The sequence below is a fragment of the Diospyros lotus genome, chromosome 3 (genome assembly GCF_014633365.1).
Source record: "Diospyros lotus cultivar Yz01 chromosome 3, ASM1463336v1, whole genome shotgun sequence".
NCBI classification, from domain to species: domain Eukaryota; kingdom Viridiplantae; phylum Streptophyta; class Magnoliopsida; order Ericales; family Ebenaceae; genus Diospyros; species Diospyros lotus.
Window position 1 is genome coordinate 18080676 of NC_068340.1, and position 17739 is coordinate 18098414.

The 17739-nt window shown below is 39.5% G+C and overlaps 2 protein-coding genes across 2 annotated transcripts; one reads left to right on the plus strand and one right to left on the minus strand.

The window, feature by feature from the left end:
• Positions 1 to 517: 517 nt before the first annotated feature.
• LOC127797785 (cellulose synthase A catalytic subunit 4 [UDP-forming]) lies at positions 518 to 5197 on the minus strand. Its single transcript, XM_052330927.1, has 11 exons — positions 5040 to 5197; positions 4734 to 4941; positions 4514 to 4632; positions 4283 to 4346; positions 4042 to 4195; positions 3258 to 3870; positions 2882 to 3145; positions 2581 to 2793; positions 1963 to 2484; positions 1519 to 1869; positions 518 to 1332 (listed from the first exon to the last, which is right to left on the minus strand). The coding sequence occupies exons 1-11, from the start codon at positions 5118 to 5120 to the stop codon at positions 751 to 753; spliced, it is 3171 nt and encodes a 1056-aa protein (XP_052186887.1). The 5' UTR covers positions 5121 to 5197; the 3' UTR covers positions 518 to 750.
• An 11249-nt stretch (positions 5198 to 16446) lies between these two features.
• LOC127796850 (uncharacterized) lies at positions 16447 to 17258 on the plus strand. The gene is made up of 2 exons (XM_052329256.1): positions 16447 to 16570; positions 16765 to 17258. The coding sequence occupies exons 1-2, from the start codon at positions 16447 to 16449 to the stop codon at positions 17256 to 17258; spliced, it is 618 nt and encodes a 205-aa protein (XP_052185216.1).
• The last annotated feature ends 481 nt before the right edge of the window (positions 17259 to 17739 follow it).

A 17739-nucleotide genomic window follows, 5' to 3' on the forward strand; every position in this document is an offset into this window, starting at 1 on the left:
ACAAAATTATTCACAGTAATCTTTAAATCAGAAAGAATGCTGGATGAGGGGAGAAAGAGCACTCTAGTTCTGCTTACAAGACAAAAAGAGATATTTGAAGTTGTAGGAATTATGAAGAGGTTACGCTAATGAGCATACTATATAAAATTTTGGGAGGGGTGATTGAGCAAATGTGTTCGTTTTTAAGAAGAGGAACCAAGGCCTTTGAAAATCAATTTGGTTTTATGCCTAATATGTGAACGATGAAAACCATATATGGGCATTGGATAGAGGTATTGAGAGATAAACAAAAAGATTCACATATGGAATTTTAGACTTGAAAAACATTCAAAAAAGTTTTGCAGAGAGTTTTAGAGAAGAAATAAGTTCGTGTTGCTTATATAAGTTCTTAAAAATTTGCATTATAGAGCAAAAATGTGTGTTAAAATTTGTGGAGGAGATACTAAAGCTTTTTCAGTTCTCCACAAAGCACACTTTGTCACATACATTTTGAGCATGAAAAAGCAGGGCATGAAAATAATGGGCAAAAAGAACAAACCATATTACATTTCTTGTATTTGTCAAATGTATAAACTGCAAACAGCTTCCATTTCGCTCACTGCTAACATGTAGCAAAATCTTGTACTGCCCTACACATAATCACTTTTAAAGCCCCATAGGAATTATAGAAACAACCAAATAGAAGTGATAGAAGTTGAAAAGAGAACTGTGATTCTGTGAAGTTGAGAGTTATGGACCCCAAGAGGATGACTAGCAATCTACCCCACATTGTTTAAGGATTGGACCTGTTTGCTTAGGCAAGAAAGGATCAATCCGAACCCAAACCAATGAGAAGATTGAAGCTAGAAGTATTGACCAAAGCACAACAATTGTAGGAGTCCTGTTCTGCCTTCCCATCAGGCCCTTGAGGAAAGGATAGAGATGGACAATGACCCAAAAGGCGAAGAACAGCTTCCCAAACAAAGGGCCCCAAGAGCCATATCCATTGTTGATGGCATCAGATATTCCAGCTACAACACCAACCATGTTCAAGATTATTAGGGTGGTTGGGGGGATGAGCAGGGTGGTCCACTTGAATAGATAGAGTTCTCCAAACTCTGCATCATCGGCTGCTTTTGATGTCACTGTGAAGTTGGTGTCAACTCCAGCAAGGACCTTGAGGAGACCTTGGAAGACAGCAAAAAGATGTGCTGAGACACCACCAATAACCCAGAATTGTTCGTTTCTCCACCAGTCCTCAATGCTAACTCCACTCCACCTAAGCTCAAGCACACCTGTTACTATGATGGAGAGGAAAAGAGCCAAGAACCATACGCTAGCTAGGTTGGTCAGCTGCACATAAACATGCAATCTAGTGAGAAACAATTCTATGTCAAATAGCCTAATGGCATAATAGACCACCGGCATTAGAAGAAGGGTGTCTTCTACTTGCTCCAACTTATTCTAATTGATTTTTTTTTTTTTTTTCCAGTTCCATCTTGCAGGAATAGGCAAGTTAGAGAAACATGAGTTACTTACGGTGGGGATGATGAATTTCCCGGTTAGAAGGCAGACAGCAGGGATTGTGCAGTATGCAAGTAAAGGAATGGAAGTGAAAGGGTAGACAATGGTGTTAATGTAAGCAAGCCTCTCAAGCCATTTTAACTTGCCCCCATAAGCATACCAAAGTGGGCAGTGACGGCTAAGGAAAATCTCAACAGAACCAAGAGCCCATCGCAGAACTTGGTGCAACCGATCTGACAGATTGATTGGAGCTGATCCCTTGAAAGCTGGTCTCTTTGGCATGCAGTATACTGATTTCCACCCTCTGCAGTGCATCTTAAATCCTGTTAAAATATCCTCTGTGACTGATCCGTATATCCATCCAATCTGTCAGCCAAATAAATCAAGCATATAAATTCAATCAGATTTAGAATACCATAAGCTAAACATATGGAGGAGAAACTCGGTAGAGTTACTCACCTCTTTGCCCCATTCAGTTTTTTCTTCATAGCCACAGCTAATGACATGAATAGCTTCTTTGATGAGTGAAGTACTGTTAGTCCCTTCGGGAAGGCCACCGTCTTCCATCAGAGTCGAGGCAATGAAAACTGGCGACTGCCCAAACCTTTTTTCAAAGTTCTTCTGAGACATGAGTGACGATTTTTCTAACTCTTCGTAACCTTCAAGCCCTTCCTCAATCTCTTCAAGATCAAATACGGGTCCCGATGACTTCCTGGAGTAGTTCTTGCCCATCATTTTCTTCTTGTTCTTGCTGTACAGGCCTCCAAGTCCAAGCAGCCCTTTCAGGCTTTTCTTCTTTGACTTGGACTTCCTTGAACCACCACAGCAACAACAGCACCATGAAGGCCAGCAGTCACACGTCATCTTTTGGCGCTTCTCTGACACTGGCGGATCATAACCGTATAATGCCGGCCGGTTGAAAACAGTTCCCGTGCCAACATACACCGGTCCTTGGATCCCATCCAGGCCTCTCATGTTGATCTACAGCCACAAGTACCATATCCGAAGCATCATCATTGGACTTCAAAGCTTGGCAGAGGAAATGAAAATTGTAGAACAGAACAAGTGACAACTTACGTCAAAAAACACAACATTGCGATTAGCATATCTGTCGTGAAGATCAATGCCATCGAACCTCTGTGGGAACTGGACATAGCAGAGCTTCTTTCCAAGCTGGGGATCCATCAGAAAGCACATGGCTTCTCTCATAGCCTTGCTGTTGTTGATGTAGTGATCACAATCCAGGTTCAACATGAAGGGTGCATTGGTAAGAACCGCTGACACTCGAACCTGTAAGTATATATAGTCAGTGTTTAATTTGCCCTCACGTTGACAGAAACAATTGATTGATCATGCTTTTCTAATCAGGGAAACTCACCAAAGCGTTCATGGCACCGGCTTTCTTGTGGTGCTGATAGCCGGGCCGCTTTTCTCGAGAAACGTACACAAGCTTTGGTAATTCCTTGCCTTCCACATCAAGTGCCCCTTCACTTCCTAGGTAAACCTGAATCATTCCAGGGTGATCACGGGTGTTGTTTCCAGGCCATGGAGTCCCATCTTGCATCACCCATCCTTCTTCTGGTTTCTTCAGAGCCTTCGCAACTAATGCGTTAATCCTCACTTTGAACTCTTCGTACTCTCTCTGCAACAAATTTGCAAATTAAAGCCATTGATTGTTGCTCAAATTAACATTTCAAAGGGAAGTATTAATTAGAGAAGTAGAAAGACAGAGAGAGAGGGAGATTATTGCTCACTTTCATGGCTCTTCGATCCTTCACAAAGGTGGGCTGCACCTTATCCTTCAAGTAATCGATCTTCTCCGAGAAATAGAATTCCGGAGCCCTAGGCTCAATCCCGTACTTCTTGCAGAACGGCACCCACCGCCTCGCGAACTCAGCGGTCTCCGATAGCGAATCGAACAGCAGCATCGAAGCGCCGTCGTCGGAGACGTAGCAGCTCACCTTCTCGACCGGATAATCCGCGGACAGGATGGAGAGAACCGTGTTTGCGGTGATGATCGGCGGCTCCTTCAGAGGATCGACTGTGCTGACAAAGACGTCGACGGGAGAAAGCCGGTTGGGCTCGCCGTCGCGTTCGAAGCGGAGAGTGAGGCGGTCGAGGTAGGTTTCGCGGTTGATGGGGGCCCATTTGGGGAACTGGTCGAGAATCCATGAGAAGCCGAACCAGATCTCGCAGATGACGGAGATGAGCCAGAGAGGGAAGGCATCGTAAGCCGGAGTTAAGATCCGGAAATGGAAGAAGAAGGCGAGGATGACGAGCCGGAGAACGATGACTATCCGGTACGGGCTGATTAGGCTCGACGAGATCGGAACCTTTCGCCAGAGCGGCTGCCGAGCCTCCGCCAAACTGCATGCATGTTCAGGAGAGGACCCATAATAAGGTGTAACTTGAGTTGCATATTTGTATGTATAGCATTAACAATCACTTGGACACCTAAGGGGTACGGCACCGGCACTTCGTACAACAACACAACACGAAACATGAATTATCTCTATACAACATAATACAAATACGTACAGGTATTCGTCTTCTTCGGGTGGATCATTCCCGCCGTCGTCTTTGGTGACCAGGCCCCTCTTCTCTTGCCTGGTTTTCCACTTCTCCACTCTCTCTTTCCATTCAGCATTCGTGTGGCTCTCCTTCTGCTCGCCCTCCAACTCCTTCCCGGCAACTTGGTAACCCACCAAAACATCAATTAGCTTCAGCTTCAGCCCATTCACTACTTAAACCAAAAACTACAAAAATACCCAAAAATTACCACTTCCTGCCGTCGATCCGGGGAAATTGTTATGCCATTTCTGGTGACTGTAATCCCCATTTTCCTGCAGAAAGTCACTTCCTTGCTTCAGATTTTTCCTTGTTCAGAAAGTTATAGAGTTTATATATGCAGCTTCTAGCTATATATGCTGCTTGTCTCAGCTGATTGCATATATATAAGAAGTCTGTTGGGTTAGTTAACGAGGATAAGTACTTGATTTAGAGATATTACCGAGTGATTAGCAGCATGGTGCCAATCTGGGGGATGCTCTTGATGCTTGATCTGGAATTCATCATCAAAGTCATCGTGGTCATCACCTTCTTCGTCATCCCCGGAAACTCTAGGGCAACCTGCATGCATGATGTTAAAGAGCTGCTTGTATCTGCTTCTGCATATATGTATAATTAAAGCGATTGATGATGAGGACTTGCTTCTTTGCGTAGTTACGTACCCTTGTGACGCTTGTAGCGAGTGTTGCACTGGGGACAACATTGGCTTCCTTCACTTCTTTCGTACTCGTAGCAAGGCCGGCAAACCGGAAACCCACAAACATGACAGGCCACAAACAGCTCGCCGTTCTCCTTGAATCCGATCTCGTCACCGCAAACCCGGCATGCCTTCACGACAGCCGACTGGCCATGATGAGTCGGTGTCCGGGGCTGCAGAAGAGCTCAACACATTATCCAAACAAGCCCTCTCATGATCAGACAACAAGAGATCAGAATTAGAAGAAAGGTGACAATTTAAAATTGGGTACCTCGTCGGCGCCGTGGGAAGAGTGGAGTTCGCTGCGGCCATGGGAACCTGTGTAGAAGCCTGCCATGGTGTTTGATGCCATGGCAAAGCGAAACAAGAGGAGGAAGACAGAGGAGAGAGAGATTGTGAGGCGGGATGGAGGGAGTGGAAAGATGGATTTTAATGAAGGGTGGAAGGAATTAAGAGAGAGAGAGAGAGAGAGAGAGAGAGAGAGAGAGAGAGGGGTATTGAGAGAGTGTTTGTACCAACTGATGGTTGAGGGGTCGTAGGTTTGATTGGAAGAGAAGTTAAGGAGATGGTTTGGTTTGGTGGGGGAGAAGCAAGGAACTGTTTGTTTGTTGCTTTTGCCACTCTCTGGAGTCAGACCATCAGATGCCCCCATACCATACCCAATGCATATAGGAAGAGAGAGAAGCAAATAACAGCTTCCTTCCAACCAAAGGCTGACGCCCAACACTTAGCGTGCAAAAACCTCCAGTATCCGCCTCTGCCCTGCGTCCCAATCATGTCTTCATATGTACTAATCAGCAGCCAACACTCATATATGCATTACAGGGTCTTATATTCATATGCATTAGAGGCTCTTTTACAATCACAATTGGTTGGGAAGGAAGTTCAATAGACCCGTCTTATGCTTGCGCGATTTCTATACTCAATTTAAAATAAAAATAATAAAAAAAAATAATACAAGAGGGAGAGGGAGGAGGGGGAGGGAGGGATTAAGAATGATAAACCCCTCCCAACAATGACCGTGACTTTCCATCTCTCTTATAGCTCTCCAAATTAATAATCAATGTAGGCTTATGATCCCTAGAAATGGCTGTTGGCTGTTGTAGCTTTATTTGTGTCTCAACGTTTGCTCTTCTTGCTGCCTTCATCAAAGTCGCAAACTAGGGTTTAACCCCAATGGTAACAAATCATCATCAGTGAAACCAGGGGTCAAAACCCTATTTTGTGCCTTTCAACTCCTAATGGTATTGCCCTCCCATCCCTTGTTTTTCTCCTTTCAAGTTTGGTATCTATCAAGTTCATCTATCAAGATTTTAGGTGTTTTTCTTTTCATAACCAAAAAATAAAATGGACTATTATTTTCATATTGTTTATATACAAATTATTTTCAAATAAAAATGAGTGAAAGCTATAATTTGTGTAGCCCCACCCCACGTAGATGTTCTGAACTTGGGGAAATTGTTGAGTCTATATTGTGAATGTTTTGATGATGATTGTCCAATGCCAAAACAAAACTTTAATGTCCTCTTATGTCTTGTCAAGATTATTATTTATTTTATATGTGGAAGTGATTTTATTTCTCTTTAGCATGTTACTTGAGGATATATTAAACTTATCTTAATAATATATATATATATATATATGAGGTTGCCTTGAATATTTTTTTAAGGTCAAGGAACCTTGATGGATTTATCTTCTAGTATAATTTATCTATGTTCTCATGTGTGTTGTATTTGTTCTTGCCATATGCTTTATTGATATTGTTGTGCCATGAAAAATAAGTTGAGAAAAAATGAGAATTTTTTTAAAAAAAATAAAAAGGCTCACGGCAGTGTGCCACAAGCCCACTTGCGGTAAAGTGTACCACGAGCCTCATTTGTGGCAAGAGTTTATGGCAAAAACCTTGTGGCGGAAGAGTTAGTGGTAAAGCCTTGTGGCGAAAGAGCTAATGGTGAAGTCTTGTGGCGGAAGAGCTAGTGGCAAAGCTTTATGGTAAAGCTCTGTGGCGAAAAGCTAGTGGCGAAGCCTTGTGGCAAAATCTTGTGGTGAGAGCTAGTGGCGAAGCTTTGTAGCAAATTCTTGTGGCGAAAAAGCTAGTGGCGAAACTTTGTGGCGAAAGAGCGAAGGCGAAACCTTGTGGCAAAATCTTGCGGTGAGACCTTGTGGTGAAGGAAAATCCTTGCGGCTAGACCTAGCGGCGAAGTTAAAGTTTTGCGGCGAAACCTTGTGGCAAAAAAGCTTGTGGCGAGAGCTAGTGGCAAAACCTTGTGGCGGAAGAGCTAGTGGCGAAACCTTGTGGCGGAAGAGCTAGTGGCAAAGCCTTATGGGAAAATTGCTTGTGGCAAAAAAACCTTGCGGCAAGGCCTTGAGGCAGTGTGCCGCAAGGCTTGTGGCAAGGCCTTGTGGTAGTGTGCCGTAAGGCTTTGTGGCAAAGACTTGATTCCAGTCACACACCTTGAACATGGTTCATTCAACAAGCGACACGTGTTAGTACCAAGCATCCTTGAGAATTGTGCTCTATAAATACCCAGCTATAGGACATTGAAAAGGACTTCCAATTGGGGTAAAATTTAGACATTTTGAATGCATCTTTACTGTTTTTGTGAATAGACAATGGGATTCGAGACTGACTTTGGCATTGGAGGGTCTTCGTGGGGGAAGATTCCCACGAGCCTTCTAACCCATTTTCTGAGCATCAACAGGGTCAAATCCTTGAAGCGAACCTAGCGGCGAAGGCAAATCCTTGTGGCGCAAGAGTTAGTGGCGAAGCCTTGTGGCAAGAGCTAGTGGCGAAACCTTGTGGGGAAAGAGGTAGTGACGAGGGCTAGTGGCGAAAGAGCTAGTGGCGAAGCCTTGTAACAGAACCTTGTGGCGAAAGAGCTAATGGCAAAATCCTTGTAGCGAGCATCATAGCGGCAAGCTCCCTTGATGCGACCTCTCTTACGGTAACCTAACTTCACCCGACACCGAGCTCGAGTGGATCCCAGATTACAAATTTTAATTGTTGTATTTTGGCAACAACAGATATGTAGCTTAATATGCTTCTTCTTAGGGTTATCCTAGAAGATAATGCATGAGTGTTGTGTTTTGCTCATGATATGCTAAGTATTTTTATGTGGCAGGATTACTCAAAGTTTTAAGAGTAATGTGTTCTATTTTTAATATCTAAAGTTTAAATGAATGATTATACACTCAAGAATAGTTCTTTTAAGTTTTGATTTGTCTAATTCCTTAGGATGTGTTATATCCTCTTATGTATCATAAGACTGTTGAGGTTGTGTTAATAACCTTACAATGCTTTTCTTGTGCTTAAGGCATGTTTTATTTCTTATCTTCCAGTATGCCTAGCATATTTATAAGTTGCTCTAGGATTTCAAGGGATATCCTAAGTATTCTAGTGCATTAGTGTTATGGATATTTGTCATAGATCCTCATGACACTAGGAGTAAGCTTGAGGTTGAAAAATATCTAAGTACTCTATGTGTGTGAAAGCATTACTCAAGTCTAAATGCAGTGTGTTTTAGTCGATGCTTTAGTATCAATTATCTTTGATATTGAGTATATGCTTAGGCAATGATTCAAAATTATAATTCATAGAGATTATCATTACTTATATGATATTTATATTTGATATCAGTTGGTTGAATGTTGGCTGCCTTTAATTCATGTATCTATAGGATTATTGATTTCAAGTAACATTTGGTTGAGTTACTAAAAATCCATCTTCTCATGCTGTTAGTAAAGTGACAGTTAATCACTTGAATAAGAATGTAAATGCAATTAAGTGATTCTATGTTAAAGCATCTAGATTTAGTCAGAATGATGTACGTGTTCTAAGCAATGCTTCATAAGTGTTGCTCATGTTTAGGTTAAACGCATTTGAGTAATAAAATTCTGTAGTTCCTATCTTTTTAGATTTATTCAAAGTATGCATTTGTAGTATATGTGTATGATGCGTTAGAAGTTATAGAATAAATATCATAGAGATGATGTATTCATCTTATATATGCTCTTGTTTTGATAAATGAGTTTTCATAATAATCAAGCTAGAGTATTTTTATGCTTTGTTAAAGCTTATGCAAATTATAATGCTCAAGCTAGTGCTTCTTTGAGCTAATGATGTGTTTTGTTGTTGAGTATCATATCTTATGCTCAACATATTTGTTATGCTTTATGTGTTTTATGTTAGTTAAGTAATAGTTGTTGGTTCTAATGATGGCAAATATATATATCTCAAGAGGGGGTAAATTGGGATTCATATAAATTTTTTGATAATTAACACAATGGTTGATGACAGAACACCATGTTTCGAAATATATGGTATATGTTTCGAAATAAACCTTTATGTTTTGCAAGATTCGAAACCTACTATATATGTTTCGAAATATACCTTACTGTTATAGCTTGTTTCGAAATATAAAATGTGTGTTTCGAAATATACTTTTATGTTTTTCTTGATTCGAAAGCTTTTAACTTGTATTTCAAAAAAATGATCTTTAGCAAAGATGATTTACATAAGTAAGAGTATACCAAAGGTGTTTAAGATCAAAGATGGGTACTTCTGTTTATATGAATGAGTATAGGCTTATGCTCAAGGAAATTATATTTTAGTCTTTGAAAACAATTCTTTTGAAAGCTTAAGTAATAAATGATAAGTAAAAGTAAAAGATTAACTGCACACAAGATATATAGTGGTTTGATACCCCTTCTAGTCCACTACCTTCAAGCTTATCCACTTGAAGGATTTTCAATCCCAATCAATTTTACTGGTGATCAACCACAACAAGGGTTTTACCATGGTTCACCCCAAAACCTTGTACAATGAGTTTTTGCGGGTTTAACTCAAACCTTACACCAAATGAGTTTCAGGCTCAACTCAAACCTTTGAATAATCAACAAAATAAATAAAACTTATCTTTACAGCCTAATGAAATTTATAGCAATGAAATGCCTTACCAATGGTTGCACAAACCTCTATGATTGAGATGAGGAGAGCTAACGAGATGATACTTCTTGTTTTCGATTTGCTCCTCCTTTATACACTCATAGCACCACAAATGTATGTATGGATCTTCTTTGGAAGCTCAATCAAACGTTTTGATCATCACTTGTGCTTGTGTATGTGTCTCTAGTGTGTGCTCTCTTGTTGTGTCATTTCCCTGTCTTCAAACACCTGCTATTTATATTAAGAGGTAGAAATCTGACCGTTTATAGTCATTAGAGACAAGATAGAAAAGAAAGTTTCGAAACATAGCATACAGGTTTCAAAACATCACAATTTTATACTTAGGTTTCGAAACATACTCCTCATGTTTCGAAACATACAACCTTTCCAGCTGGACTTGCACTCAGAGATAACAATGAGTGGGAGACATCATCTATTCCCCACTAACATATAAAAATGATCTCCACTTTCAAATTTGAATTTGAATTCTTAGAGCATGGAGAATACATTTAAAAATACTTTGAAAAGCTTTTAGATAAATATTAAAATGCAAAACACAAGCATCTCGGATCTTTTAAATCTCTGCTGACAAAAATGTCAGAGGTTAACATATAGGTTTCGAAACATAGTCCAAAACCTGATTTGAAAACAAATGCATTACATAGATGTTTCGAAATAACATATACACTTAGAAAGCATGAAAACCTTTTCAGAAAGGGTTTCGAAACATGACAGATTTTCAAAAGAATTTACTTGAAAGCATAATCCATAGCATGTATACATTACAACATATTTACATTTACTTGAAGTAAATGTTCACATTTTTTTTTATTTATATTTTACCTTCCATTTACTTTAATACATAAATGTAAATAAGCAAGTATCCTCTATTTGGATTCAATAAAAATATCTAAAAAATCAAAATCCATAACAATAAGAAAGTAGAATTTTGGTTTTAGTACAAACTCAGAATTTTGCGATTTTACCACCTTCAAAATATATACTTTCCATTTCTTGAAAAATTCATTAAAAATCATTTTAGCACCAACGAATGTTAGTTATCAAAATATCAGGAGATAGTTTTCTAAAAAGAAAACATTTTCTTATATGTCTCCTTATAATGCGCTAACCTTCCAGACTTAGAAAAATAGGATTTTGCAAATTTTGATACTTGTAATTCATTTGGTTTTCATTTTCACAATATAATACTTGATATTGAAATTGATATATGTTGAAAACCACAACCTTGACTCATGATTTATGGATTACGCAAATAGATGTTTTTCATCACCAAAACTAATATACAAAAGTAAAACAACAATGGTGAGATGCTTGACTTATGAATGTTTTATGTGAATATGTTTCAAAAGGAATGTATGAATATGTATGTTGTGCTGTTCTTAATGAGAAAAATGAGTTTTATATTTAAACTTAATGTTCATGATATCTTAGATGTTTTGATGTTATTCAAAACATTATACATTGTTTGAATGATAATCGAGTAAGGAAGTGCATTAATTGAGTATGGTTGAATGTCACTCGAGTGTATGCTCGTGTTAATCAAGTATTTAATGCAAGCTTCGACTATTCATAAGCAATCATGTGATCAAAGTGATAGTTGAGAGGTTTAGCTTTGTAATTGACTAAGAATTGTGCAAAATTGAGTATAATCTTGTGTTAGTCGAGTATCTTTCCTCCTTAGTAGAGTATGATTGCTTGGACAATGATTATAAGGCTTTAATCGAGTACTTTTGGAGAGAAATCGAGTGCAGATTGATGGATAATCGATTATTTGTGAGTGATAGTCAAGTATATTAAGCTTGCTCTATGTACTCAAGTTTAATCAAGTTGTTGATGAACTTACTCGAGTATTTGATGGGTGTCATAGAATGCTAGCAAATATACTTGAGTATAAAGCTTATATAATCAAGTATAGAATTTCATTAGTCGAGTGAGAGCCTGAGTTAGTTGAGTGAATGGCTATTGAACTCAAATTTTATAGCCGTTAAACTAACCGTTGCACGTGTTTTTAAGTTGCAGATTGGACCGTTTAGACTCCAAAAAGGCTATAAATTTTTCATAAATCATTGGGTATGATATTTAAATATTCTAATGATTATTTTATAAAAAAAAGAAGATTGTCATTGTAGATATCTCATTCTTATGACAACAACTATATAAAAGGAGATGAAGTTTAAGATAAAAGTTGCTGATTCTGGAATTCTTTCTACTTCTAAAGTGAGCCAACGTTGTTCAAGCTTTCATCCTAAAATACAAAAAGAGAGAAAGAGTGCTTACATTCTTCACATTTTCTTTATCTCTCTTTTTTATTCATGAGAAGCAAACTTTGTATTCAATCTCAATCTTATGAGAGCTTCTCAAGTGTGCTTATCTGTAATGTAACAACCCCAATACGGGTCTAAAATATTTTGGTATGTTGGGTATTAATGAGATTTGAATGAAATTTTGGGACATTAAATTAAATGAATATTTTAAGTGTTGTAAGTTAATATATATGTGAATTTATGATTAATTAAGAAAGGAAAAAAAGAGAAGGGACTAGGTGGGCATAAGCAAAATCTAATGAGGGCAAAAATGGAAAGAGGAGATGTTATAAAAGAGAGAGTAGAGGGCAAGCCTCAATCACTATTTTCTCTCTCTCGTTTCTTTCTTCTTGTCACCGCCTTCACTTCCAAATTTCTTCTTCTCAAGTGGGAGCTTCAAGGAAGGGATTAAAGGCTAAGATTAAGGGCTTTTGGTAGAATCTTGAAGGCCAAGCTTGTGGTTTCTCCTTTTCTTAAAACTCTTCTTATAAAAGCAAGGCAAGTTCCTTTCTAACCTCTTAAAAATGGCAAGTTTCCATCTAGTGTAATACCCTAAACCATTGTGAATAAATTTATCGATTGGTATATAGTTTAATTATAAATGGTGTGATATAATCATAGTTAAATGCATTGCATATAGTTTAAAATAAATAATAATAACAATAATATCAGATATTGTTGAAATTTAATGATTTAAGGTATATAAAAAAAAAAATCAGAAATTTGTATTAAAAATTGGGGGATTTTATTCTAGTAAAAAAAAAAAAACTCAAGTGTATATGAATAGGTATATATGCATGTATAAGTGTATAAATAGGTATATGTATAGATGTACACGTATGTATATATGTATGATATAAATGTGTATATGTATATATGTATATATCTGTATATATATATATATAAAGCACGCGCCATGCTCTGGCTGCGCCTGCAACAAGCAATCCAGGGTAAGGGGAAGGCATTTAATGAAGAAATGGCCTTAGGGATGGCCTCTGGGACGCGTGACGCCCTTGATAAGACCATTCGCGACAAGTTTTGGCTATAAATAGTCGAGATCGAGTGAAGCTTTTCATTCGAAAGTTTTAATTCAAGAAGCGCTCGATTGGGGCAGTGTTTGAGAGTTTTGAGAGTGGGGTCTTGGTCCTTGAGTCGTGGGCAAACTTCCTGGTGAGTTTGGTGGCCAACGAAGCAGCGGAAAAGGAGATCCAAGCCTCGCCGAAAAATCACAGCTTCGCTGGAGTTGAGGCTTCATTGCTCAAATTGAGGTATTTTTGCTACTTTTCCCCCCTTTTTTAAGGCTATTTTTGGAATCAGGAGGTTGAATATAGGGGGGAGGCAAGCTTCTATTGAAGCTTTAGGGTCGGGCAGCATCGTCGGCGGCGAGAAGGCCGCTGGAGAAGATGACCCAGTCCGGTGCGTGGCTGCACGCGCCCGCGAGTGGGAAGAAGGCGCGTGCCTTCCATGCGCCCGACAGAAAAAAAAAATAAAAAGAAAAAGAAAAGAAAGGAAAAGAAAAGAAAGAAAAAGAAAATAAAAGAAATAAAAATTTTGCAAATTTTTTTATTAAATCTGGGATATTGTTTATGTCTTGTTTTGTAAAAAATATTATGGAAAATGCTAAATTACTCATTTATTTAAATAGTTTTGCTATTATGGAAATAAGAAAAAAATAGGAATTTAGTTTAGAAAATTCCAAGAAAATTTCAAGATGCTAGAAATATTATTTAAGGAATATTAGTAAAGAGAAATTAGATTATATGAAAGTCTAGATAATTATTATGCAATTTTGAAGAAATAAAGCTTAAAAATAAAGAGAAATTGTAGAAAATATGAAAAATAGTAAAGTAATATTCTGAAAAATAAATTTAATGTTTTAGGAGTCCTTGAGGGCAAGAAGATTGAGAAATAGCCGATCGACATGATTTTTTAGGCCAACACGCTTTTTGAGGCAACTTAGAAGTAAGTGTACCGTTTCAAGCTTAGTATGGTTATAAATGTTTATCTTCGAGAATGTTTTCATCATATTGACATATTATGATATGTACCCATCATACTATTGATCACACGCATTTGAAGCCGTAGGGAATACAAACTGGCACCGTTGCCTTACCAAGGGTGCACCCATACACCCCGGCTTCAAAAGAGGTGGCCGTTAAAATGGTAGGTAGCATGAGGGGTGCAGTTGACACCTACGAGAAAAGACATTGCATACACACATGACATAGCATTATGTACCCTTAATTAAATGGTTCATCATCTAACTCGGGTTCGCCCCTGAAACATTCGACGTTCCAGTCGGGATTTGTAGTGATGATACAGAGGTTGAGGATGTGTAATGACGCGAGATGTCAAGAAATGAGTAAATGTGCCATGTTATGTTGTAATTATGTACGTTAAATTTATTTTCAGAAGCCTATGTATTAACTTTGTAATGAATGCCATATTCAGTTATTTATATATATAATGCCATGAGCAAGTTCGATTCAGCTTCTGTTTTATACGATTGTATTTATTTCTAGTGTATAAAATATTTCGTCAAGCACTAGATAGGTCTTAGGGAATTTCGGGAGTAATGTAAATAAAAAAAAAATAAGACTCAAATTTCCTAAGGCATAACACGCCCAGGGCAAGTGGGGTGTTACAGTTGGTATCAGAGCCCAACTAAGTAGAAAACCTAGAAAGAAAAACTTAGCACTTATATCGAGGATCTAAGAAGGTTAGAAGTACCAACTCGAGGACAGTTAGGGGTACTAATGAAAGTTGTGATGACAGGATGGCTGTAAACTTCTTAGAGCAAGTCTTAGTCGATCATTGGGCACATTGCCTGGAGAACCGGATCCCGGAACCAAATGAGGGTATCATGGAACACCTAGTCCAAATGGAAGAAATCCTTGACGACGTATCCCCGAGTTACCGACTCTGGCTTGACCTAGTCCAGCTCCAGATAGACATGATGGTCGGTGTTTTAGAAGGTGACCTGCAGGACTTCGCAGATTGGGTACGGGAAGGCGAGCAGTTCCCTGAATTCTGTCTTTACTGCGCACGAATTCGTGAGCTACTAGTGGAGCTATATGAGCCGGTGCTAGCGGATGAGCCCGACGAAGAAATGGGAGACCCGCTCGAGGAGGAAGAGGAAGAAGGAATGGAGAACCTGATCGAGGTAGGAGAAGCAGGAGAGATGGGAGATCTGATTGAAGCAGAAGAAGAAGACAACATACCTATATTCTGGGCCGAAGATAACCTTCTTGAGTTCGAGGACACAGATTCCGAGGACGAGGAAGAGATTGAAGAAGTGATGGACAATCCCAAGGCACCACCATACAAGTCCGAAGACGAAGAGAACGTCTGGATATGGAGGTCATCCAGGCCAAAGTAGATCTAGCTAGAAATACTCTAACTATCTACGTGACTTGTATAGTGTGTTATCTATGATCTACGTGACTTATGTAGTGTATACCTATGACGTTTTGCAGTCGAATGTATAATATCTGTAGAATTAATGAAGGATTTACCTTATTGAATGGTAAGACCCTATTGTCTAATCCGGAATGCTACTTTCTTTTTAGATGGTGAACACTCAGAGGAGATTAACAGTAGGACCTAGGACACCCAACTAACAAGTTGGCAATACAGAAGGAAACGCAAGTGGGCACCCGAAAGGTGACTCTAGCCAGGAGACTAGGAGTAGTCGACTAGATCAAATGGAGCGAATACTAGGGAGCATGGTGGGATTCATGCAAGAAACTCACTCCTGGGATGGCCATACGATCAACATGCTCGACCTCTATCGTTGCCAGAACCCTCCCATCTTTCAAGGGAAACTTGGCGCAGACCCCAGCAAAGGGGAATTTTGGATCGAACAAACAGAAAAGCTGCTAGACCACCTACATTGTGGAGAAGAAGAGAAAGTCAATTGTACCACCTTCATGCTGCAAGATGAGGCAGACAGATGGTAGAAAGGAGTCAAAAGGGTAATGACCCCTCAAGCTAGGGCACCCTACATTACTTGGGAACGATTCAAGGAACTCTTCAATGAGAAGTACTTTCCCCTTAATTTAAGAATGAAGAAAGAGAATTTCTGGAGTTAAAACAAACCGGGGACATGACTGTCGCCCAGTACGAGGATGCCTTTAACCGATTGATTAGGTACATGCCCATTTATGAAGGGGATTAAAGGATCAAAGCTCAGAAATTCTTAGGGGGCTAAATCTGAAGCTTCAGAGGGCCTTGAACAGTATAAGTACTCAGTCTTATACAGAAGTGGTGTTGCAAGCCTTTACCACTGAGGCTAACCTAAGTCGGATCGAAGCTATCCAAGGAGAAAGTCAGCAAGGGAGCGGTTATAAAGCAGGCAAGAAGCTGGATCTCTAGAGGCCAAAGTTCAAGCCTGGTACTCCGTGCACAAGATGCCAGAAGCAACACCCTGGAAGGCCTGTGCTGGCTTGGAACGAAAGGTTGCTACAACTGCGGAGAAGTGGGACATCTCAACCAGAACTGCCCAAAGAGAGGAATCACTTGTTTCAACTACCAGTAGACGAGTCATTTTGCAAAGGACTGTCCCAAGCCGCGACTGATGAGTCAACCTCAGAGGACGTTAGGAAATGCTAGAGTGCAGCAAGGAAGGGTGTTTCATTTGACGCGGCAAGATACGACAGAAGACCCAGCAGTAATCGAAGGTACCATGTCTACATCTGGTATACCTATGCATGTTTTGATTGATTCAGGAGCAAGTCATTCATTCATGTCATATGCATGTGTTGAAGTACTAGGAGAAAAACCAGAAAACTTGAACTGTCGTAGGATTGTGGCAACCTCAATGGGGAAGTCTCTAGAAACCTCTTCAGGATACAAAAATATGAAGATTCAGATAGGAGAAGTTGAGTTCCTGGTGGATCTGATCATTCTGGAATTTCAGGATTTTGACGTGATTCTAGGAAAAGACTTCCTAACCAAATACAACGCTACATTGGACTGTAAAGCTAAGATAATCTGTCTAAAGAGCAGAGACTCGAACGTCAAGTTTCGAGGGCAAAAGAGGGCAAGTGAACGAAAGTGGATCTTGGCTCTAAAAGCTGAGAAACTATTACGTCGAGGGGCTCAGGGATACTTGGCTTGTGTCCAAGGGAAAAGCGAGGAACCATTAAAGATCAAAGAAGTGCGGATCGTTAGAGAGTTCAGGGATGTGTTTCCCGAAGAATTACCTGGATTGCCACCCTAGAGAGAAATCGAGTTTTCGATAGAAATCGTACTAGGGGCAGGTCCGGTTTCAATACCCCCGTATAAAATGGCCCTTACAGAATTAAGAGAATTGAAGACCCAACTTCTAGAGTTGTTGGACAAGGGGTTCATCAGACCAAGTATGTCGCCATGGGGTGCACCAGTACTCTTTGTTAAGAAAAAGGACGAGAGTCTGATGATGTGTATAGACTATCGACAGCTAAACAAGATAACAGTCAAGAATAAGTACCCACTCCCCAGAATCGAGGAGCTGTTTGACCAGTTACAAGGAGCCAAGGTCTTCTCAAAAATTGACTTGAGATCAGGGTACTACCAATTGAGGATCAAGGCAGAAGATGTGTCCAAGACAGCTTTTTGTTCTTGATATGGGTACTACGAATTTTTGGTGATGCCGTTCGGACTAACGAATGCCCCAACAGCTTTTATGGATACTATGAATCGAGTCTTTAGACCATTTTTGG